Source organism: Ascaphus truei, chromosome 8, assembly GCF_040206685.1.
Source record: "Ascaphus truei isolate aAscTru1 chromosome 8, aAscTru1.hap1, whole genome shotgun sequence".
Taxonomy (NCBI): Eukaryota; Metazoa; Chordata; class Amphibia; order Anura; family Ascaphidae; genus Ascaphus; species Ascaphus truei.
In genome coordinates this window covers 16,179,764-16,197,201 of record NC_134490.1, presented here as the reverse complement: position 1 = coordinate 16,197,201, position 17,438 = coordinate 16,179,764, and the positions used below count along the sequence as shown (strand labels likewise).

The window sequence follows — 17,438 nt, the reverse complement described above, 5'->3', positions numbered from 1 at the left end:
TGGTGATCCCTGATGATTATATTCCTTCACTATTTCTAGTCACTAAATGCTTTTTTGTGATCTGCATGTGACAGTTGACCATTTATAACTAAAAATGTGTTACAGCAGGTGTGGCCAACTGCAACCCTCAAGGACCACCAACAGGTCTGGTTTTAAGGATATCCCTGCTTCAGCACAGGTGGCTCAATCAGTGGCTCAGTCAAAGACTGAATCACTTGCAGATATACTGTAAAGCAGGGGTGGCCAACTGCAGTCCTCAAGGGCCACCAACAGGTCAGGTTTTAAGGATAACCCTGCTTCAGCACAGGTGGCTCAATCAGTGGCTCCGTCTACATTGTGCTCCTGTAAATTGCATACATTTCCAGAGAGAAAACCCCATCTTCTACTACACAGGATACCAGTCTATTATAAAGCCCTATGCACAATGCCACAAATTGTAAAGCCCATTCAACAACGTGAGTATGTGGAGTTCAAATGCACATTTATCACCAATGGCTTCTCCTCCAAAATGCTTTGACAATGAACACAATCCATTATCTCACATTTACTTGTTTGAGAATATTTCTTTTAGTCTCATTACTTGGCTTCAGAAATAATTAGCCTTATCGCGTCACAGATGCATGTTTAGAAGCACAGGGAAATGTAATATGCATTTTAAATGTCATTTTATGTATTAGCCAGAGCAGATCTTGCTAAGCCGTGAATTGCAAATACAGCCAAACACCAACACACTTCACACAGAATAATATGCAGTACATACATTATGTTTTGCTCCGGTGACCCCGTAGTTCTGAAGATACTACTCAATGTAGTTACCGCTGTTAAATGTTCTTCCAGGGGAAAGAAAATGGTCCAAACTCAGTGGCTCAGTATAATAAAGGAGCAATTCAAGCAATATTCTACGTGTTTAAAAAAATATATAATTCAGTTCTGTAGTATTAAATAATACTTACTACCTTTAAAAAAAAAATTGTATTCAACTCTTAATATCATTTTTTATGAGTTTAAATTTACTGATAATTCTTTGATTTCTACAGCGCTCTTCCCCAGCAGTGCAAGATCTTTGTAAAACTTTCCTGTTTGTGATCATTTGTTCCAAATATTCCCAGCAGTTTGAGCTGTAAACTGTAACAATAGATAATGTTACCGTAGTAATACTGTATAATATATATTGTAGCTGCTTAGTTACACTGACTGAAGGATTGATTTGAAACTGAAAGGCAGCCATTTAATGAACCCTGGGAAGCAGGAGTTTGCTGATCGATCATGGGAGAACAAATCGATCAGCAGTTTAGGTAATTAGTTTTCAATAAAAGTAATCAAAGGCTGCATATATTAAAACCAATTTCTTTTAAGCGTCTTTCATTGCCTCTTTAAAAAAAAAAAAAAATTAAAAATAGTATTACGAGTTGAATAATAGAAAAAAATGCAGTAAATATTATCTAATACTACAGAACTGATTTATTTAAAAAAAATAAAAAAAACACATGTAGGATATTGCATGGACTGCCACTTAGAAACGCACAGCACCCTTTCATTCCCCATCATTGTCATGTTGATACATGCCTGCATGATGCTGCTGGAGTACGGCACATTCTCAGGGACGCTGGCCTCATAGCTGCTCTTCAGGAAGATCGGCCGGTTATCATTAATATCCAACACCGTCACCAGGACCGTGGCGGTTCCAGTTTTTCTGTTTCCTGCAGGACCATTGTCTGTAAAGGCAATAAAACCTATAGACCTCCTCTTATACACAGGCCGGTATGCACACATGTATTTCTGCATTCGTTTGTGTACCACTTTTCCTTTTTAACTAAAAAATGATAGTATCAATTCCATTACGAAAAACAGTGAACTATATAAAAAATGCGTTACCTGTCCTGTTTTTATAGTAAAAAAAAACAAACTTGAAAGGATGAATTCCACTAAGGGACAAAATAACAGCTGAAGGTACAAACAAGGCATTATTTTATTGTTACGTGTAAATGTCTGAAAAATGTCTGAGTTTTTTTGTATTTAACAGTGAGACTAATTGGGGGGAGGGTTTAGGGGGTCACCTTGATGTAAGATAAACAGATTTATAGACACCCACTCCATGGGCTCTCTTCTATAAAGTCTGAGAGCGTCAATTCGTGACTACCATAGGAAAGCCCCATTGAAGTCAATGGGGTTTTCCGTATGGTAGCACCAGATCGGTGCTATTGCACGTTATAAGGCCGCATGTCTGACCAGTGTACAGGAGTTGAGGTGCTTGATGTTCAAGGTCGGTGAAGACACATCTTTTTACGGCAAAATGATGTGATTTGTCTATACCAGGGTGGCAAACACCAGTCCTCAAGGGCCACCAACAGGTCAGAGTTTAAGTAAATCCCTGCTTCAGCACATGTGGCTCAATTAGTGGCTCAGTTAGTGATTGAGCCACCTGTGCTGAAGCAGGGATAGCCTTAAAACCTGACTTGTTGGTGGCCTTTGAGGAATGGAGTTGGCCACCCCTGGTCTATACCAATATAACGTCGCCTGGCAAGACAGGATTGTTTTTATCTATGGGGATACATGGGCAGTTCAACGTCCACATGTTGCACCTCCCACCTTATCTTGATATTCGTGAGATTATGTCCCGTGTGAATCAGAAAAATACCTCAACCACATGAAGCACAACCAAGCTTTCCTTACCAATAGCCTCCAAAACTAGGTTGTAAGATGCCATGGTTTCCCGGTCGAGGTTTACTACTGTTCGGAGGACGCCATCCCTAAAACCGACCATGAACTTTCCATCCTGATTCCCTCCTACAAGAAGTCAGAGACAAATCCTGCTCAATACACAGCGACATCACATAAAAAGAATCTAGAAGAAGACAAACACATGTTTCAACCATATTTACAAAGTAAATATAACATTGTTATTCAAATTACTTATGCTGTAGGTATATCATTTAAAAAATGAGCATGTTGGTGGCCCTTGAGGACTGGAGTTGGCCACCCCTACTCTAGATTTACCCCTTAATCATATCACTACTATTGGTTGCTTTAGGTACCAAGCACGACTGCACCTTTGAGTAGTATTACAGTAATATTAGTAGTATTAAAGTCTGCATAATTCTTTGGGATCTGGCTAAAAAAGACCAAAAGCACCAACATTTGCTGCCAGAATTGCAGCTTATAGAGGACTCCCTGAGAAGATCTGAACTCTAACTGTACAATGACTGGGGACTATAAGGCCTCGATTATACCAAGAGCTGCAGGGCGGCAGCGTATCCTGTGATATTGCATCTTGGTTATACCAGGGCTTCAGGAGAGTCGACAGGAGAGGAGGTAAGGAGGCATGGCCGTGAGCGGTTCGCCTCATTGGCTGGAACCGCTCACATGACGCGGCCGTCACCCCCGCAAACCAAATTCTCAAATCGCTCAAGGAGACAGCCGCCCTGCAGCTCCACGTGACGCGCACGCCGCAACAGGTATGTGCGCTCCTATAGGGTTTTTACATTTTGTTTTTCAGGCGATAGTATAATCACGGCCTAAGGATGTATCTAATAGTAGTGTTACAGATACTTACATTATTTGCTTAATACACACCATCATTATTATGTGATTAAGTGAAACCTTGCTCCTATTCCAATTAGCGTCCACGTGTGTTTATTGTAGCTGAAGGAATAGTTTAATTATGTGGGTGTTACTGCATTCTTTTAATAACGCGTCTCTCACCTTAAAGGTCTTTAAATAGCGTTTTTTTCAATTAAAAGTAATTGGGCAAAAAGTAGCTGCGTGTAGTCAAGGAAATGAATAGTAAGGTGTTTAGAGATTGTATAGGGTTGCTGCTTTTTTGGGTACAACATTAGGAAACGAACTGCTATATCACATCACCGATTTCCATAAAATAGTCATCCAAGTTGGTCCTCATGCTTGTTGCAAAACAATGAGTAGTGGGGCGCATTTTCCCCATCGATGGGGCAGCTCTGCTCTGCTACGGTATATCTTGTAATGCTCTAACTAACCTTAAACTTTTTGGGAGATTGGCTAATGCTGAAAAGTGTGTGTCTGCGAACTTTTCCTTTCTCTGTGTGTGCTGATTTTTTTCTGTATTGCTCCTTTTTTTTGATACATTAAAGAAGAAACTTGGTGAGACCAAAAGCAAAACGGAAGTCCTTCATTTTCTTTGATTGAATTTGTGACTGCTGATCCAGTTTGGTTTTTGTATAGTTGTATGCCTCTTGCGGTATCGATGCAGGATCATAGCACCACTAGCAGAATTATATTAGACTGGGTGAGTGCTAGTTAATGCTATTTTTGTATATGTAATGCTGAAAAATGACCTTAAACGTAATCTAAAGACGCACATGATTTCTTGGGGGATGCCATTTCAAGTAATGGAATGAATACAGGAGGGAGACGTCTGTTAAGATCACGTTTCAATGCATGCAGGCATAGCATGTAACTTGTACAAGGCCTCTTTCCTCGCTTTTGAATCAAAATAAGGGGGGTTATTTACTAAAGCATGGGTGGTCAACTCCAGTCCGCAATGGCCACCAACAGGTCAGTTATTAGGTATATCCCTGCTTCAGCACAGGTGGCTTAAACCTGACCTGTTGGTAGCCCTTGAGGAGTGGAGTTGGCCGCCCACGTGCTAAAGTCTCCCAGCTGCCAAATTGGGGCAAAATAATGTATCAAATAAAAAGCTCCAATTCCTTATAGTGGGATTCCATTTCAATAAGTACGGGGCAGCTTGTGTACAGATTTGCCCCTGTTTTACAGCTGGGAGACCTTAGTAAGTAACCCTGTATATCTCTTTGGAAGTTTGAAAAGCTCTTATGAGTAAGATTTTGGGGTACGGGTTATTGTACTCAATAACGCTCATGGACTTGAATGGGAGTTAGCAGAACGGGCACGATGACCCGTACCGGCACTTGATGCCCCTAAGAGTGATGGAAGCCATTAATAAAGTCCCCCGACTGCAAAACTGGAAAATAAATAACATCAGATTTATACCAACAAAAAAATCCTGTTAAAGTCAATGTTTTTTTATTTGTTTTTTTATTTGTTTTTAATGTTTTTTTGCACCAGTATTGCCCCAGATTTGCACGCACTTTGATAAATGACCCTATAGTAGTAGCAGACCACAACTCTACTGTGCATATTAATTATGCACTATAATAAATCGTGCAAGCACTGTACAGTGCTCAAGAGTAGAGGCAATTTTAATATCCTGTTGATAAGGGTTATTTAACTTGAGTTCATAGGGTAGAACAGAAAGCCCTACGAAGCTAATGTGTAGTTGACATAGAGTTAAACAGCATGTACTGTAACCTGCTGCACTTGTCCATGATCACTAGAGGGCACTACACACAGCTTAGTTGAATGTTCTTTGCAAACCTTGAACCAACCCTGCTCTGGAAACTTTGAGATAGCTGAGGTGATAAGGGACAACAATGAAAGGATTTAGTTAAGGAGAGTACTGAGAATATATTCCATCCGCTATAGGCCCATATTTACTAAGCAAAACGATAGCATATGATACCTTGCGATGACAGAAGACACCTTACAGCAGGGGTGGCTACGTCAAAGACTGGGCCACTGATTGAGCCACCTGTGCTGAAGCAGGGATATCCTGAAAGCTGACCAGTTGATGGCCCTTCAGGACTTGGAGTTGGCCTCCCCTGCCTTACAGCTTATTCAGGTGAACAGGCCATGGGCTGTTATGATGAGAAGGATGACAGGGAACTTGTTTCCAGCCTTTTTTTAGTAGGATATATCATTTTGTTTTTGTAGTGTGCACAGTCCTCCCACTATATGGCCAGGGTTAATTTAGCCGGTTCATTACTTAACGGGACTGCACAGTTTTAAGGAGTAAAATACTCAGCAGGAATTTGATACTAGAAATGGGAAATTCATGCAGACATAAAAAAAAACTGACATATGAGCCCACACCCACCACCAGTTTAAGTTCTTTCAAAACTAAGGCTGTCTCACATTTTAATCTGGTCTGTAACTGTTTCATACGCCCATAATATATATTATCTTTAACTGTGCATGCAATGTCTTGTATATAATGTATAACCTGCTCATTTATGTAACTGTACTTCTAACCATGTATTATTTGTCTTAACTCTATGCCCAGGACATACTTGAAAACGAGAGGTAACTGTCAATGTATTACTTCCTGGTAAAATATTTTATAAATATATCTGTCCACATAAACAACATCAATACAGTGCCATAGACTGCCTGTAAAAATTCCTATGTGCTGTGTACTGCGCATTATTCTGTAACTGTGAAGCGCTTTGAGCCCCATTGGGAGAAGAGTGCAATATGAAATAAAGTGATTATTATGTAAAAAATAAGCCAAAGCATGGAGCTAGTAAGGACACATTTATTGTACCATCTTGTGTGCCTGCTTAAAATCTACTATTTTATTAGTGAAGCTAGTTTAAAGTATTGCCACTGATGCCAGGAGTTATTACGCGCCACGATCCCGGCTATTGACTTGCAGTCCGTTAATAACCCACATCAGAGCTTTGTGAATCTCCACCTACAGTATGTGAGGGAGACTTTATAGCTCCTATTCCCTCTCCCAGAACCCCCAGATTCTCGCATCCTCACTGGGTTTCAACGCTCTCCCTCAAATGAGGGCCGTGACATATTCAGACCAAAATTTCAGTTTCATCTGGTTCTACAATGATGTTCTGGTCTAAGCAGCAGGAATGATCAAAGGGTCTTTCTCTCACTTAGAAAGGTCCTAGTTTCATGTCACAAGGTGACAGTAACGGAGTGCAGCTCCAATCTTTGCAGTCAAGGGAAAATTCATCACAAATTTAGTAGGAATTGATGGTGCTCATGCCTGATCAATTCACTTGGCAAGTTGTTTTATCAGCTTTCATGGATGAAAACCTACAGAGAGGATCAGGGATTCTGTCACAACCTAATGGTCGTTATAGGATGTTGTGGCGTCATTTCACATTGGTCACCCTAGCAACATGACATTATAGGAGGCGGCCCGCTCAGGAAAAGGTAAGACCCTCTCTCAAACGAACACAGACACACACAGAGACACACAGAGATACTCTCTCTGCCGGTCCTGGGGCCTCGCACTTCCCCCTCTCTCTCCTCTTGTCGGCGAACGGGATCTAACTTACGACCGCCCGACCGGAGGGGGGAGCTGGATGAGGGGGGCCTGAGCTCCCTCTTATAGCTCCCCCCTCCGGTTGGGTGGAAGTTGCATCTCGGCGCCGACAGAAGGAGAGAGCGCAGGGCCCCCGAAGATGCAGGGCCCAAGGCAGCTTCCTTGCCCTATGGCCGGCCCTGTCCCTCCCCTCCTTTGTTATTGCATTGTTTCCTTAAAGGAGTCTTGAAGGAATAGGTTCCCTGATCTCACATAGATAGAGAACAGCACATTGGTTACATTTTGTGACTATTCAATATTTTCAGCATAAATACAAATCATTGGATTAATAGTGGTGGAGGATAGTGGGGAGGATAGTGGGGAGGATAGTGGGGGAGGATAGTGGGGTAGGATAGTGGGGAGGATAGTGGGGTAGGATAGTGGGGTAGGATAGTGGGGGAGGATAGTGGGGAGGATAGTGGGGAGGATAGTGGGGTAGGATAGTGGGGTAGGATAGTGGGGTAGGATAGTGGGGAGGCTAGTGGGGTAGGATAGTGGGGAGGATAGTGGGGGAGGATAGTGGGGAGGATAGTGGGGAGGATAGTGGGGTAGGATAGTGGGGAGGATAGTGGTGGAGGATAGTGGGGAGGATAGTGGGGAGGATAGTGGGGAGGATAGTGGGGAGGATAGTGGGGTAGGATAGTGGGGTAGGATAGTGGGGTAGGATAGTGGGGGTGGATAGTGGGGTAGGATAGTGGGGGAGGATAGTGGGGGAGGATAGTGGGGGAGGATAGTGGGTAGGATAGTGGGTAGGATAGTGGGTAGGACAGCGGTGTAGGATAGTGGGTAGGACAGCGGTGTAGGATAGTGGGTAGGATCGTGGTGTAGGATAGTGGGGTAGGATAGTGGTGTAGGACAGCGGTGTAGGATAGTGGGTAGGATAGTGCTGTAGGATAGTGGGTAGGATAGTGCTGTAGGATAGTGGGTAGGACAGCGGTGTAGGATAGTGGGTAGAATCGTGGTGTAGGATCGTGGTGTAGGATAGTGGGGTAGGATAGTGGTGTAGGACAGCGGTGTAGGATAGTGGGTAGGATAGTGCTGTAGGATAGTGGGTAGGATAATGGGGTAGGATACTGGTGATTCCATCTCAGTGGTTTGCATAAATGTACTCCCCCTACCTGCATTATGAAAACTTGATATTGTTTATTAACATATATACATCATGTAATCAAAGTCATGCTGTGTCTCATCCCCATTCTGCAATAGGAATGTGGGGGGTGTTTGCTGCATTTGCTGGATTTCCTACCAGTTATGAAATAACTGAGCTCTGCATTCAGTCCCGTATCAGCATCCGTGCAGTTCAGGCGTGCTACCACGTAGTCTCGGGGGGCGCTCTCAGCCAAAGAAACGTTGTAGAAAGTGGGAAAGAAAGTGGGGCTCTCGTCATTCACATCCAGGACTGTAAAACATAACAGAATTGTACCTGAAGTAAGTCAATTATAGGGAGAAATAGTCAATATCTGCTGCACAATTGTGTTTGTACGCAGCATATCTGTTTGTTATATCTCTTCTAGTACACATCTCCATAATCTGGGCCAGGTTAGTAAAGGTACTGACTCTGAAAACAATTACGATGACTTTGAAGCTGGGGAGCCCGGTTCAAAGCAGGGGAGCCCAATTCAAAGCAGGGGATCCCGGTTCAAAGCAGGGGATCCCGGTTCAAAGCAGGGGATCCCGGTTCAAAGCAGGGGATCCCGGTACAAAGCAAGGGAGCCTGGTTCAATTCCCAATGTCAGCTCCTTGGAAAAATCACTTGATCTCCCTGGGCCTCAGGCACCAATCAGATTATAAACTCGTTGGGGAAGGGACTGTGCCTGTAAAATTCTATGTGCAGGGCTGTATACCGCATGCTATATTGTAATTGTGAAGCATTGTGTCCCTTTGGAAGAAAAGGGCTATATGAAATAAATATATTATTGTTACAATGTATCTAGTATATGTTTATACTACGGTATTAATACCCATGTGCCGTTCTGATGTATAAAATGGGACTATGGATCTATTCTTTTATCCACACCATTGCCTTTTGGGAACAATATTGCACTATTGCGTATCCTTTTCTCTTTCGGTCCTGTAATCTGCGCTCCCAAACTTTGAAGATTGTTGCAACTAGAAGAACTTTTGGAATGGTTATAAATAGGGTTTATGAGCTGCATTTCAAAATGAGGTTTTTGCCTGTTTGAGAACTAAATACCCAATATCACTTATACAAATTCACTATATCACTTGCTGGATTTATTACTATTATAGTATTTATTTCATGGTTGCTATTCTACACATTAAGTTTGTAGTTACAATTCACTCGTTATGTTTTGTACAATGGGGAATATCAGATTCTGTGTAGGTTGTGGTATTGTTTTGCTAGGTGTGGCTTCACGAAAAACAAAACATTGGCAAATACATACAAATATAATAGGGATAAACTGGGAAGAGCAAAACATGTTCTGGCTCAAGGGCCCGAGGATAGGTTTGAAAGCCCTTGATGTTGCTTATCTGGTGAAAATAAAAGGTCAGAGTCACAGAATTTACAGTATATATCGATTTCCTGCAACATCCTACAATTTTTGGATGACTGGAAAACCTCTGTAAAACAGCCATATAAATGATCAAGAGAACCATGATCTCGCAAAATGATCACAACCTTTCCAACTACATGGAATCAAGGATTTGAAGAAAGGGTCAACTTGAAGAAAGACGCTACAACATACAGATTAGTGAACGTCTCCAGCTGACAGGCTGGATTAAACGGAGTGCAGCTCGATCTGACAAAAATCAGGGCTGGATTAATATGCTGGTAAAAAAGTATTTAATGGCACATCTGACAAGTGTAGAGCAAATGCAAAAAACTCTAACGCGTTTCACACATTACTGCGCTTTATCAAAGAGTAACCACATAGATCAAACTAGGGGATATACAGTATATACCTGTCTGCGCTGGAAGCCGCAGGTGCGATTCCGGGCACAGACCGCCCCCAAATAAAAAAAGACATGGGGACAGGGTGTCCGGCAATCGAAATAGCGCCCCCTCCGGGGGAGCACTGCACTGCAAACACCACAATTAAAAACATGCAGCATATGGAAAACAAAGAAAAAAAATAACCATACAAATGCACAAACGTTGTGCATATAAATTCAATTAGATACACGACCTGTGTATACAGAAATGCGCATTTGATACAGTAATTCTATATTCCGTCACTGGGCAAATTTATATGCATACTGAGTCTTACACTTCATAGACCCCGAGACTTTGCTTATTATTGCTGAATACATTTAGCTAATTAATTGCTGCCTCACCAATAGCAATCCTGGATATCACATCTCTTTTGAGCGCTATATTCTGGGATTGAGTGCCCTATTGCGACTTTCAACATATACATTACCCCGGACTGTCAAAGTGCTGGTTGAACTCTTGGATGGCGTTCCGGAGTCACTGGTCACCACGCGAAGATAATACTCTGCAGTTCTCTCCCTGTCCAGTACATCTGTAGAGGTGATCAGTCCACTGGTGCTGTTTATGACAAAGTCCAAGCGCGGCATGCCCACCTGCATGCGATATGTCACTTGACCGTTCAAACCATCATCTAGGTCTATAGCCACCACCTGTCAGAGGATATTGTTTAAGTAGTGAAAGGCTGGACACCTCATTACATTGATGCGCAAAATTCTGCAGGCTTCTCCTAAGGGTGTTCTAATGCCTCATCCAAAGCATTGTGCTCCAAATACACACACTTTTGCTAATATAACCAATTAACAAAACTTTTTATGCTATCTATAGAGATCCTTATTGTTCTTTCTTATACAAAATGAAAATATAAGCTGGTATTTGTTGTGTGTTGAATGAGTGTAAAATGCTTGAAGGTAAACTTTACAAGAAATAATGCATTTTGATACACCAAGCATTGTCATTTACCCAGAATCCCTCTCTGTGGGTTACCTAGTCTATTACAAGTGACAACAGGGTGATTGAAGCAGGTTTGAGGGACAGGTTTGAGGGACTTATTGAAGACATGCAGATACGCTCATAGGTTCACTATCTGTGCTGTTCAATTAATAATGAGTATACTGTACAGAGAAATGTAAATAAGTGAAAAGTATTATTGAGGCTGTTTTGCTGTCCTGTGTTATCTCCTTAACTTGTCTGGGATTGCATATTTAAATGACCACACAGTGAGTTCTGTATAGGTGTGTACTGGCGGATCATACACTATTTTAAATGTTGACTAGGTCAAAGGTGTCCAACTCTAGTGCTCAAGGGCCACCAACAGGTCAGCTTTTCAGGATATCACTGCTTCAGCACAGGTTGATCAGTCAGTGGTTCAGTCAATGACTGAGCCACCTGTGCTGAAGCAGGGATATTCTGAAAACAGGACTTGTTGGTGGCCCTTGAGGACTGGAGTTGGCTACCCTTGGACTAGATTATTGTGCGTTAAACTTGACATAAATCACCTTGAATTGAAACAGAAAACACAACAGATGTTTCTCTGGCTAACAATTTCCATGACCTAAAGAAAGTTCTTTCATCTCTTTGATGCAAACGGGAGCGGAAATTGGAGCAATGCATCAAAACATACTTCTCGTTGCACTTTCTGTACATCGATACATCACCCCCTACATGAGAAACTATAAAGCCCTGAGAAGTAGTGGGATACTTACCTGGAAAACAGAGGATCCAATAGCAGTGCCCTCTGGGATTTCAGCAATGAATGGCAGGTTCTGAAACGTGGGATCATTATCATTGAGATCCAACAAGTTTACTAGAACAGTGGCACTGCTAGTGGCACGGAGAGGCGGTCTTCCACCTGCCAAGTCAAAGGGAGGCAGATGCCACGTTAACAGAAAAACACAATGAACAACAGCAGCAGTCATCTTCAAAAGGCAAATGCACGCACAGCAGAATAAACTAGACACGTTGGAGACTTGTGTTTGAAGACGTGGCTTATACAAAGGTTACAGAATTATTTATTAGCAAAGTACCATTTAATAGAACCAATTCTTGGAAACGTAATGATTGTTTTCACATATTGTTTTCTAAATATTATATATCATTTGAAATCATAATCTGTCATACAGTATGGAAGCTCTTATCTTGCTAATGAGTGGAACGTACAGTCGCAATTTGCAGCTACTTTCTATAACAAAATCCATGGTTTTGTAGCTTAGCTGGTTTGTGTCATACAGCAGTTTGTGTGACCATGAAAAGCCCGTTTTTAATGTTTCATCTAGGGACAGAAAAAAATTCTACAGTATAAGGACTTGAAATACTTGAAGGGTGGCACTAAGATAAAGGCTTTGGGACAGGAGGTGGCACTAAGATAAGGCTCTGAGACAGGAGGTGGCACTAAGATAAAGGCTCTGAGACAGGAGGGTGGCACTAAGATAAAGGCTCTGAGACAGGAGGGTGGCACTAAGATAAAGGCTCTGAGACAGGAGGGTGGCACTAAGATAAAGGCTCTGAGACAGGAGGGTGGCACTAAGATAAAGGCTCTGAGACAGGAGGGTGGCACTAAAAAAAAGGCTCTGAGACAGGAGGGTGACACTAAGATAAAGGCTCTGAGACAGGAGGGTGGCACTAAGATAAAGGCTCTGAGATGGGAGGGTGGCACTAAGATAAAGGCTCTGAGATGGGAGGTTGGCACTAAGATAAGTGCACTACGATAAAGGCTCTGAGATGGGAGGGTGGCACTAAGATAAAGGCTCTGAGATGGTAGGGTGGCACTAAGATAAAGGCTCTGAGATAGGAGGGTGGCACTAAGATATAGGCTCTGAGATAGGAGGGTGGCACTAAGATAAAGGCTCTGAGACAGGAGGGTGGCACTAAGATAAAGCTCTGAGCTCTGAGACAGGAGGGTGGCATTAAGATAAAGGCTCTGAGATAGGAGGATGGCACTAAGATAAAGGCTCTGAGATAGGAGGGTGGCACTAAGATAAAGGCTCTGAGATGGGAGGGTGGCACTAAGATAAGGCTCTGACAGGAGGGTGGCACTAAGATAAAGGCTCTGAGACAGGAGGGTGGCACTAAGATAAAGGCTCTGAGATAGGAGGGTGGCACTAAGATAAAGGCTCTGAGACAGGAGGGTGGCACTAAGATAAAGGCTCTGAGACAGGAGGGTGGCACTAAGATAAAGGCTCTGAGACAGGAGGGTGGCACTAAGATAAAGGCTCTGAGATGGGAGGGTGGCACTAAGATAAAGGCTCTGAGATGGGAGAGTGGCACTAAGATAAAGCTCTGAGCTCTGAGACGGGAGGGTGGCATTAAGATAAAGGCTCTGAGACAGGAGGTGGCACTAAGATAAAGGCTCTGAGTTGGGAGGGTGGCACTAAGATAAAGCTCTGAGCTCTGAGAAGGGAGGGTGGCATTAAGATAAAGGCTCTGAGACAGGAGGTGGCACTAAGATAAAGGCTCTGAGAGAGGAGGTGGCACTAAGATAAAGGCTCTGAGATGGAAGGGTGGCACTAAGACAAAGGCTCTGAGTTGGGAGGGTGGCACTAAGATAAAGGCTCTGAGATGGGAGGGTGGCACTAATATAAAGGATCTGAGCTCTGGTATGGGAGGGTGGCATTAAGATAAAGGCTCTGAGTTGGGAGGGTGGCATTGAGATAAAGGCTCTGAGCTCTGAGACAGGAGGGTGGCATTAAGATAAAGGCTCTGAGTTGGGAGGGTGGCACTAAGATAAGGCTCTGAGATGGGAGGGTGGCACTAATATAAAGGCTCAGAGCTCTGAGACGGGACGGTGGCGAACTCCAAAGACATACATTTACAAAGCGGTCTTCTACCACAACACACCTTTCAGCAATGGAGGATACATTACAGCACATTGAAGTCAAGCATTAAAGGTTTCTTGTGGCAGAAGATGGTTTAGTGAACATGTGCCACAGTGTTCAGTACCAAAGAGAATTTCTTCTGAAGTGTATACATGGCACAGCCTCCCACCCATTGCTTTAAAGGTATTAAAGTACTCTTTTCAAACTGAAAGCAACACAGTATCCCCGGGAAGATCATCCACTGTGTCCACCATTACCACTTCATTTATAGAAAACCCGGTATATTGCCTATAAAATCAAGTTGTTTAATGCCTTGGGATTTTTAGTAACGTTGCTTTCATGTAATATATTATATAATACTCTTGAAATAAATTGAATTTGTTTTTGCACTATAATGACCTTGCTTCTTATATCGGCATTGTTGTCGTGTGTATTTTTATGATAAAATAAAGGTTATCACGCATAAAGTCCTTATCTGTCAATAACTTGTGTTTGCCCAATTCTAAGGCAGACACACTCAGCAGCAGATCCAATGGGTTGGAGAGGGTTGCTTTGGGGCAATAGGGTTTTAGGCAAATAGTGGCATGGCAGAGGAAGGAGAGGCAGCCCGAGGGTGAAGAAGGGTATGCGGGAGGTCAATGATGAGTTACTGGAGAACATGCCACTAACATTTAAATTTGACCATGTGTCAACATTTCGGGGCAGTACTGTGCAATTAATACCAAGAATTTTGACCAATCAGAGAGCAGGGATGTCAGGATCGCCTAGACCTCCTGCTTAGCCATAGTTCTTCTTTGTCCACTGGGTGTGCTGCTGTCTTCTGTTTCCTCTGGGTTCCTCTGTCTGCCTGTCTGTCTTCTTGTTGCTCCTGTCTCTGTCCTTTATAGCTTCTGCTTCCTGGTTGGTTCAATTGCCTTTGCTTGAAGTCAGACTCCTATGCACATGCCTCTGATCCTGATCTGTTTCTGTACCTGTATTATAGAAGTCTGTTCACAGTAAAAGCCCTTTCTGGTAATCTGGCTTGTTCCTGTTTGTTCCTGTTCTCAGTCCCTGCCCCCAGACCTGTCCTTGCTCCCCTGTCCTGTTCCAGTCTGCTCGTTGCCGACCTCTGCTTGTTACCTGACTTCGCTACCTGCCGCCTGCCTCGGACCTCTGCTTGTTTCCTGACTTCACTACCTGCCGCCTGCCTCGGACCTCTGCTTGTACCTGACTTCGCTACCTGCCGCCTGCCTTGGACCCCTGCTTGTGACCCCTACTACGCTCGTGCTGTTCCGGCCACTGAGATCCTACCCGCCACAGGAGTCTCCCGTGACAAGGGACTTTATTAACAGCCTATACAACACTATAATGTCCATTCAGTCTGTGAATAACAAACAAATCAGAGATGGTGAAGCAAGTGGGCGAAGGACACATACGATCTGTTACAGAGATAATGATCCGCCTCATCATTTCAGCCTCCAGTGGATTGGGGTTCTCTCTGTCCAGCACCACTCCCGTTGTGCGAATCTTCCCCGTGGTGGAGTTCAGGGAGTAGAACTTGTTAAGGGGATTGATGCTGTAAACCAATGTGCCATTCTCGGCCAGGTCTGGGTCAATGGCAACAACCTATCGCAGAGATGACGGGAGAGAGAGAAACGATTAGTAGAGAAGGTTCTGTACGAAATGTGAAAGTCTACATTTATAGGTCACCTGTGGATCCATTTTTAACTACTGTATTATATTAGCACAAACCTGCAGTTTTAGTAATCAATGTTTCAGGTCTCCTCAGCCGTGAAGTATTCATGGTTTGTTTACTTTATTTTATAGTTAATGCTGAAAAAACACGTTTAATTAATTTTAGGATTCAATATTTTAAATACTTTGCAAATGGTTTAAGCTGCGATGTGTTTTCAAGCACTTAAAATGGCTCATTTGTTTTAGAGTACAAGGAAGCAATGTGTTTTAAATGGGCCGTACCACTTAAAGCTGCAGACCAAGCAATATCCAACACGTGGTTTTTTTTTTTTAATAAATCAGTTCTGTACTATGAGAAAATACTTGTAGCATGTAAAAAAAACACAAAAAAAAACCCAACAACCTTGAATTAAATTTTGTATGTATTATAATGTATCTATTGACTGCCTGGTCACATGATCTTCCCTACAGAACTTTGCATCTTTGGTACTCTTCTGCTGCACTGACAGCCATTTAGTGAACCCCAAGCCGTATCTTCGCCTATCTATCACAGGAGAACTGATCGATCGGCAACTTAGCTAATTACTTATCATTGTGTAGATTGTATTGATGCACATATTAAAGGGGGGGGGGAGGCAGCTTGGACTGCTGCTTTAAGAACATAAATGGAGTTGCCTGAATAGGGCACTGTTCGCACCTTACTTGATGTTTGTTTCATTAAAAAATATATATATAATGTTTCAAATTTGGCACTAAAAAGCCTTACTCTGTATACAATAGCACAGGAGTGGCCAACTCCAGTCTTCAAGGGCCACCAACAGATCAGGATTAAGGATATCCCAGCTTCAGCACAGGTGGCTCAATCAGTGTCTCGGCCAACTCCAGTCCTCAAGGGCCTCAATGACTGAGCCACTGATTGAGCCAAATGTGCTGAGGCTGGGATATCCTTAAAAGCTGGCCCATGAGGACTGGAGTTGCCCCCCCCCCGCCCACCCCCCACGTGCAACTGTACAACATGCAATTAAATTGCAAACACCCCGAATACTGATTTCCCGAAGACTAGTTAATGATTCCAAAATCACAGTGACCAGGGCTATGTTACAAAGCAAGTTTCAGACCAGTGCTCACATTTAACCCCTTAAACGTGACAAGTATTCTGCCCAGGCTCCTCTTGGCAGTGAATGGGTTAAGAAGCCTTTGCTTGTAAATACTTTAAAATCAACAGTTTAAAGTCACATCTTTAATTTAGCATTGTCCTTGTCGTGGCCGGAATATGACCATTTTCTGTTTATAAAAATGCTGTGAAGGTTTAAAAGCAAGTGTGACCATTTAGGTGAAAAAAAATGGAAGAGAATTTTGTTTAAAATGCTCAGAAATTACCTTTCCCGGTCCCCATTGTACGTGGGCAGCACCAGCATCAAGAATTCTGTTGGATCCCTTAAATGCTTAAGGAGACACATTTCTCTGCAGTACATTAAACATAAAACTACCCCAGTTGGTTTATACCTTGCAATGCGCAATATTTGCAAATGCATTCCTATTATTATTATTATTACATTATTCCTATCAAAACCCTTATTCAGACATGTTTTTATATTCTTCCCACAAATACAATTACCAACAAGTGGCATGAATAGTATTTGTTGAAGCTGGAAATAAGTGGTTATAATAAAAATGATATTTTGCCTCCCATGCAGTAAAAACAGAGTTATGGTGCATACAAAAGATGAAGTCCATGGAAACAATTGTATTAAGCTTGTGCTATTTAATAAGAATCTATTTTATTATGGATCTGGTGAATCTATGCAAAAGCTGTGCAAAGTGTTAGAATAAATATTAGGCACAT

The 17,438-nt window shown here is 42.6% G+C and overlaps 1 protein-coding gene across 5 annotated transcripts in view; it reads right to left on the bottom strand.

Annotated features, from left to right (window-relative positions):
- Positions 1-17,438, bottom strand: part of CDH23 (cadherin related 23) — a 653,830-nt gene that overhangs the window by 186,281 nt on the left and 450,111 nt on the right. For all 5 annotated transcript variants that reach the window (XM_075610599.1, XM_075610600.1, XM_075610601.1 and 2 more), the window contains 6 exons: positions 15,334-15,523; positions 11,810-11,955; positions 10,537-10,756; positions 8,400-8,552; positions 2,674-2,787; positions 1,567-1,715 (listed from right to left, as the gene is read on the bottom strand). In XM_075610599.1, the coding sequence (XP_075466714.1) occupies positions 1,567-1,715; positions 2,674-2,787; positions 8,400-8,552; positions 10,537-10,756; positions 11,810-11,955; positions 15,334-15,523 (972 nt within the window). The remainder of the gene's footprint in view (positions 1-1,566; positions 1,716-2,673; positions 2,788-8,399; positions 8,553-10,536; positions 10,757-11,809; positions 11,956-15,333; positions 15,524-17,438) is intronic.